General features: G+C 38.2%; 1 protein-coding gene across 1 annotated transcript in view; it reads right to left on the bottom strand.

Annotated features, from left to right (window-relative positions):
- Nucleotides 1-3,489: 3,489 nt before the first annotated feature.
- Nucleotides 3,490-7,169, bottom strand: part of cul1b (cullin 1b) — a 257,439-nt gene continuing 253,759 nt past the window's right edge. The window contains exons 21-22 of the mRNA XM_051928891.1: nt 6,693-6,806; nt 3,490-4,184 (exon numbers count right to left, since the gene is read on the bottom strand). Of these exons, the coding sequence (XP_051784851.1) occupies nt 4,104-4,184; nt 6,693-6,806 (195 nt within the window). The 3' untranslated portion in view covers nt 3,490-4,103. The remainder of the gene's footprint in view (nt 4,185-6,692; nt 6,807-7,169) is intronic.

The following is a 7,169-nucleotide window of genomic DNA, read 5'->3' as shown; positions in this document are numbered from 1 at the left end:
AGCAGAAAGGCACTCAGAATTTAGACTTTATTGCATAGCAGAGGAAACAATTGCAGAGCACATAAAGCCGTCTCAGTTCATGAAATGTGCCCAAGTGGTTTGGGTACAGTTCATTTTTATTTCAGTTCTAATCACAAAACATCCCCATTTCACACATATTTCTCGACATCCACTTTACATGTTATCTTCGTAATAATGACTTTGTGCTGTACCTGTTTTCATAACAATTACCTCGCTTTTGCCCTAACAATCATCAATCTTTTCATAACAATCATTAAGGCTCAAAGGTTGTGCCTGTCGCTTGGCCCAGAGATGACCACCCTTTGATCATGTTTTACATTTTTCACATTCCTACTCATGATCTAATAAAAATGGAGGCCTTTTAATTGATCAGTCCTCATCATTTAGTTGAAATCAGGGTGACTCACATATAAGAAACCAAACTGTTCAATTAATAATTGCTTGTTACACCAGCATTCAGTAAGACTAAAATCATAGGCAGCTGTGCTGATAAGGGCTAAGCTGATGGAGCTGAATGCAAAAAGCTGTTTTGATAGTCAAGTCTTAAACTCCTGTATAGCTCAATCTTAGCTAACACAATGCAGCTTGCTTTCAACTTGATCATTTATGATATACATAAGCCTTAAAATACAAAATTAAATGCCTTTTAAAAACTGTTTATATGTTTAAAGTGTTTATGCCCTAGCATGCAAGTTTACTTAGTTTTCTTTTAAGTTTAAGGGCCTTGCGTGTTTGCAGAAACTTGTTGGGTCAGTTAACCAGAAGGTCCAGTAAAGTCATCATGTCCCAAAACAAAAGCTTGTTTCCCTAAAAAACACAGCATCCTTGGTTCATAGAAAACAAGGCAAGTGAAAAGCAAGCAGGCCACATTAAAAACAAAAGCAGCAGCCTGTAAAATAATATTGCCCATCTAAGCCACTTAAAAAGATGTCAAACAACTCCTTTTAATAGTCAATACTTCTAAAAATAATAACAACGCATACTGATCCTTGATTTAAACCTCAACAGTATCACAACACAGTTAATTTATTTTTATGAAAAGAATAAATTAATTAAATCTGCAATATGTGCAGGGCATTAGATGGGTAGGCTCACTTGAAATCATTTTAACACCCATACTATTCATAAATGTCTTCCTTGATATTTTGTCAACCAAGATCAGTTTATGGGCTTAATTTTGTTTTTCCTTAGTTTCAGATACACATTTTATAGTGATCAGACTTCTTTATGATGCTCCTTACGGTACACAATAATAATCTTCTACTATATAATAAATCAATACTGTCTGCATGTGTGTGTGTCTAGTCCCTCCAAGCATTCTGATTGGTCAGTCTGGCTTTAGCTTGGAGCTAAAGATGATGATGCAGTATGTAACATGGGAAGTATTTGCAAAAAAAAAAAAAAAAATCTTTTTCAGCAGGTAATGAAGGCCTGGCCACCATTGGTGGCAGTCAAGGAGCAGACAGGAGGTGAGCAAGGCGTCTTGAAATGACAGCATCTGAGAAGCAAGCTTTAAAAAAATGTAATTGAGACAGAAAGCAGAGATCAAGAGAGGCCGAGATACACGAGGATATATTTTGGACACATGCAAGGCAAAAGATATGAACATTTTTCAAATATTTTCTATTAGTTGATTTTGACAGGTAATGTAGCTACTGTAAAATAAAAAATTACTAACAACCTCCACCAAAATTCACTGTACTTTAGAACCACATGACAACTTGGAGTGAAGTTCTAGGCATCTTTCTTTTTTACAGCGAGCTCCAGGAACTAAACAAAAAGTTTTTGATGTTACTTTACTGGAAGGTAGATCTCAGCAAAGACAGCACTACACAGATAACTACAGCACAGCACAAATGATTATACTATAACAATACATTACAGTAAAATGGGTCTAAAGTTAACAAAAAATGTAAGAGGCAAAAGGAAATAAATTATTAAATGCCTTCCAGAAATTGCTGCCTATTAATACTTTCAAATAACAAGACTGTTTCATAAATGAAAAAATAAAATAGTGGTGATAAAGAGATAGAAATGACAGATTTGAGCCCTATTTCTCCAATTGTTCAGCATCACTCTCTATTCTGGTTAAAAAAATGCAGAACAAGAAATAAGAATTTCATTACATGGTAATACAGTGGAACCTCGAGATACGATCACCTCTGTATACGAGAAATTCAAAATACGAGGAAAGTATGAGCGAAAAATTCTGATCTAAATACGAGCATTGGCTCGCGTAACGAGCCACGAGCCAGGCTGTGGGTATAGCTCGCGGCTTTTAAGTGCACAGGTGGGAAACTGCCCACATCCATGATTATTCCTGTGGCTGATGGGCTGCAGCTGCCATGTCCTCCCCGCATATATAGAGAAGCGCGAGCCGGTTAAGGGGGAGAAGAAGTGAAAGAAAAGAGAGGAGAGAGAACGGAGGTGGCAGGCAGGCAGAAGAAGAAGAAGAAGAACAAGAAGAAGAAGAAGAACAAGAAGTGAAAGTGAAAGAAAAGAGAGGAGAGAGAACGGAGGTGCGGGAGAGCGAGCGAGTGCAGGCTCGCGTGTAGCTGAACAGTGAGCTGTACAGGCGAGCCAAACAGCTGAAGCAGGACGGTGTAGAGAAGGTCAGCTGCATTAAGAGTGTCTCGCCTGTTGCAGAGCCCGCAGCTGAGACGCTAACAGAGAAGAAGCACCGGGGATTGTCATCTGTTTTTTAAAGACGGCATCCTTTTGACGTTTTAACCTCGTGTTAAAGGATTGTTATTCTTGTGTATTTTAAACTTCCACTTCACAACTGTTTTAAGGATTATTTATTTAAAGATTTATTGAATGCTCTACTGCACTTTGGACACCTGTTTTGATTCTTTTAATAATCAGTTATATTATTTACCAGTGTTATTTATTAAAGGTAGACTACAGTATATATAAATTTATCAGTGTTATTTGTTAGGAAAATTAGGATTTTTATGTTAATATATTTGGGGTGCGGAACGGATTAACTGGATTTCCATTATTTTCAATGGGGAAGTTTGTTCTAGATACGAGAAATTCGCTATACAAGCTCAGTGCTGGAACGAATTAAACTCGTATCTAGAGGTTCCACTGTAACATGTGTTTTTACTGTGTATATGACAAACTTTTTTTTTAATTTTGTATCCTAATTCTTCAAAACCTTCTACTTCAATATGTGACAAGACCCCCAGGAACTTCATGCACTAGGTGGCAACCCCTTGATGGAATGCAAGCCCACTGAGGGTCACAGGCCCTCAAACATAATTTAGATCTACTAAACAACAGAGTACAAATATGTCCACGAGGCAGGAGGAAAGCAGAGTATCCACAGAAAAGCCATATACTGTAAGCTCAGGAAGAACGTGTAACAGTGGGACTGGAACCCAAGATTCTGGAGGGAGTTCCACTATTTATAGAATTTCAGACATACTTTAAAATTAAAGAAGAATGAAAGTCAAACACAACACATAAAGAAATCTTTAATTTTTATTGTATCACACATTAAAAAATGAACCACACTATACAAATGGTTTTCTTCTAGCAAATAACAATGCTGATTACACATCTAAGGGCCCATTCAAACTTCCAATATGCGCTCTGAAAAGTGCTGCCAACATCCTGTTCAATAAATTAAAGTGTTTTGTTTAATTGTATTTTAATTTCTCTTTCCTTAAAATGCAACTGCTATTTAGAGCATATATTTTATTTTAATGGCTGTTTTAATGCAGATAGGCAGTAGCATGCACCCCCCACACAGAAGGCTTAAATTCACTTATGTTTCTAGACAAGGGTAGAGGTCTGTGTCCATATTTACATATCAAAATGTATATATTGATCCTGAGCAGTTCAGCTGTGAAGTTAGGACACGGGCTGGTAGGTTATCTCAGTCTCCGAGTTTCAGGGAAGGTTTCAGCTATGCAGCTGAATCGCTGCAACAGAGGTTCAGTATGCATTCCCATTTTGTTTCCATTCTGTGCTGTCAATCTCAACATTGGCCAAGTGTCATAAGGAATGACTTGTATTACTTAGACACTTTAAAAAAAGGAGAAAAAAAACTAAAACAAAAAATAAAATAACCAAATTTAAGCCAAATAGCTGTAAGTATCTTTTTCCCCATCAACACGTTCCAAATATTCCTTCTCTATCAGTATGTCGATGCATTTCTGAAAAAGAAAAAAAACAATTAGAAACAAGAGCCAAAAAATCTATTTAGTATTTTCTAAAAGTATTTAGTCTTTAGTGCAATTCACTACTTAAATACTCTCCAGTGCCACTGCTAAACACTGCCAGCCAGTCACAAACCAGGGACCTCCCTCAACTTGATGAGCAACAGAAGGAGACTCTTCCGCTGTGCAGACAGGGCAGCTTCTAAGCTGCAAGAAGTGCACCTCCATGTACAGTACAGGAGACTGGCTCTCTCCCAAACACCTCTCCTACTTGGGTCATGACGACTACAGTAACTCTATGAAACCTATTCAGACGTGGAGCTTTCAATGCCTGGGCCACTTAAGGAGTCTGAGTCCCAGATTTTGAAGCTATTCCAGTATTGCCTACGAAAAAACTTGTAATCCCAGCCCTCCTTAAATTCCTCTTTGTCAGCGTCTTTTGTGTTGTAAATGTGTCCATCAGCACAAGCAGCCTGCTATGCCATCCCCCCCGCCCACTGCCACAGCTCAATTTGCAAAGAAGGTTCTCAGTGCTTCTTTGGAGTGAAGTGCCTGGAGTTGTAGAGGGTAAATAATATATTGTCACTTGGAATACATACATTTCATGTGTGTTCTGTGCCTACAACAATCTATGTAAACACATTGTTAAAACAGAAATGTTTTTCATGTTTTAGTAAAATTTACAAAATGTTATATATAACATTTGTAATATATATATAGTATCACAAAAGTGAGTACACCCCTCACATTTTTGTAAATATTTTATTATATATTTTCATGGGACAACACTGAAGATATGACACTTTGATACAATGTAAAGTAGTCCGTGTACAGCTTGTATAACAGTGTAAATTTGCTGTCCCCTCAAAATAACTCAACACACAGCCATTAATGTCTAAACCGCTGTCAACAAAAGTGAGTACACCCCTAAGTGAAAAATGTCCAAATTGTGCCGAAAGTGTCAATATTTTGTGTGGCCACCATTATTTTCCAGCACTGCCTTAACTCTCTTGGGCATGGAGTTCACTAGAACTTCACAGGTTGCCACTGGAATCCTCTACCACCTGTGAGGAGGTTTTGAATTTATTGTCATAATGAAACCTCTGTTGGCTCTCAAAGTGCAATGCAATATAGTTTTGTACTTTGTTACATGCCTGAGAGAAAAAAACAATCATATTGAGTTCATTAAAAGTATATTATCAAAGGCTCTGTAATGGTTTACTACAACTAACAAAGACATGCATACTAGAAGCTAAGAAAAGCAATGAATAGAAATCTGATTTGTAATACAGTGGAACCTCTAGATACGAGTTTAATTCGTTCCAGCACTGAGCTTGTATAGCGAATTTCTCGTATCTAGAACAAACGTCCCCATTGAAAATAATGGAAATCCAGTTAATCCATTCCGCATCCCAAATATATTAACATAAAAATCATTTTTCCTAACAAATAACACTGATAAATTATATATACTGTAGTCTACCTTTAATAAATAACACTGGTAAATAATATAACTGATTATTAAAAGAATCAAAACAGGTGTCCAAAGTGCAGTAGAGCATTCAATAAATCTTTAAATAAATAATCCTTAAAACAGTTGTGAAGTGGAGGTTTAAAGTACATAAGAACAACAATCCTTTAACACGAGGTTAAAACGTCAACAGGAAGCAGTCTTCAAAAAACAGATGACAATCCCCGTGCTTCTTCTCTGTTAGCGTCTCACCTGCTTCTCCCATGCGGGCTCTGCAACAGGCGAGACACTTAATGCAGCTGACCTTCTCTACACCGTCCTGCTTCAGCTGTTTGGCTCGCCTGTTCAGCTACACGCGAGCCTGTACTCGCTCGCTCTCTCGCACCGACTTCCTACTGCTGCGGATTCCTGCCTCCTCCTGCAACCTCCGTTCTCTCTTCTCTTCTCTCCTCTCCTCTCTTTTACTTCTTCTCCCCTTTAACCGGCTCGCGCTTCTCTATATATGCGGGGAAGACATGGCAGCTGCAGCCCATCAGCCACAGGACAAATCATGGATGTGGGCAGTTTCCCACCTGTGCACTTAGGTGAGAAACGCAGACACCGCAGATCGCCCTGCGGCTCGCTACTGCTACCAAGCCCCCTCGCTAAGCCACGAGCTATACCCACAGCCTGGCTCGTGGCTCGTTACGTGAGCCAATGCTCGTATTTAGATCTGAATTTTTCGCTCATACTTTCCTCGTATTTTGAATTTCTCGTATACAGAGGTGATCGTATCTCGAGGTTCCACTGTATAAGCTGATGCAAGTAATTCCAGTTGTTAATCAAAATATTTTGCTCAATGACAGCAAGGCTTCACAACTAAAAGCTAGATAAGAGTAGATTTTATGATTATGCTGGGAATACATGTTGAATATAAATGAATGCTACCCCTGCTTATATAAACAGCAATAAAGCAAAAAGAAATGAAAGAAATCTTATTTACAACCAGACTGAAACCACACTAACAAAAGCCCTTTCTCAGTATTTGAACTTACCTTTATAACAGGAACCCTGGGTTTAAATCTAGAGGAGAGCTGGTTAAGTACCTCTGCAAGAAGTTGCTGGTGTTTCAAAACTTTTCTCATCTTCATTATTCTTACAATTGCAGCCTGCAAAATATTAAAGCCAACAATAAAATGTGCAGAGCTAAGTTTTTAATATGCTGTAACATAGCAGCATCTCTATAATCAAGTTTTCCTAAGCCACATTTTTTGTTTCAAACTGTTAAAAAGCTTCCTCTGTATCATGGTCACCATTGTGGTTGCACACTGCACTGTTAAATGATTACTGACACTCTCCAAACACTCCAGTGTATTAAATTCACATCCAGGCTCTCTCACTGCCCATGACATGACTATTGATACTAAACTAGCCTTGTTTCAGTGCCAGTGGACTGAGTTTGGTTCTTGCCTTGTTTCTAATGCTACTGGGATAGGCAGAGTCCCTTTAAACCTCTATTAGGCTAACCAGGT

The sequence above is a fragment of the Erpetoichthys calabaricus genome, chromosome 6 (assembly GCF_900747795.2).
Source record: "Erpetoichthys calabaricus chromosome 6, fErpCal1.3, whole genome shotgun sequence".
Classification (NCBI taxonomy): domain Eukaryota; kingdom Metazoa; phylum Chordata; class Cladistia; order Polypteriformes; family Polypteridae; genus Erpetoichthys; species Erpetoichthys calabaricus.
Note: the sequence above shows the minus strand (reverse complement) of the source record. Positions and strands in the feature narration are given on the sequence as shown.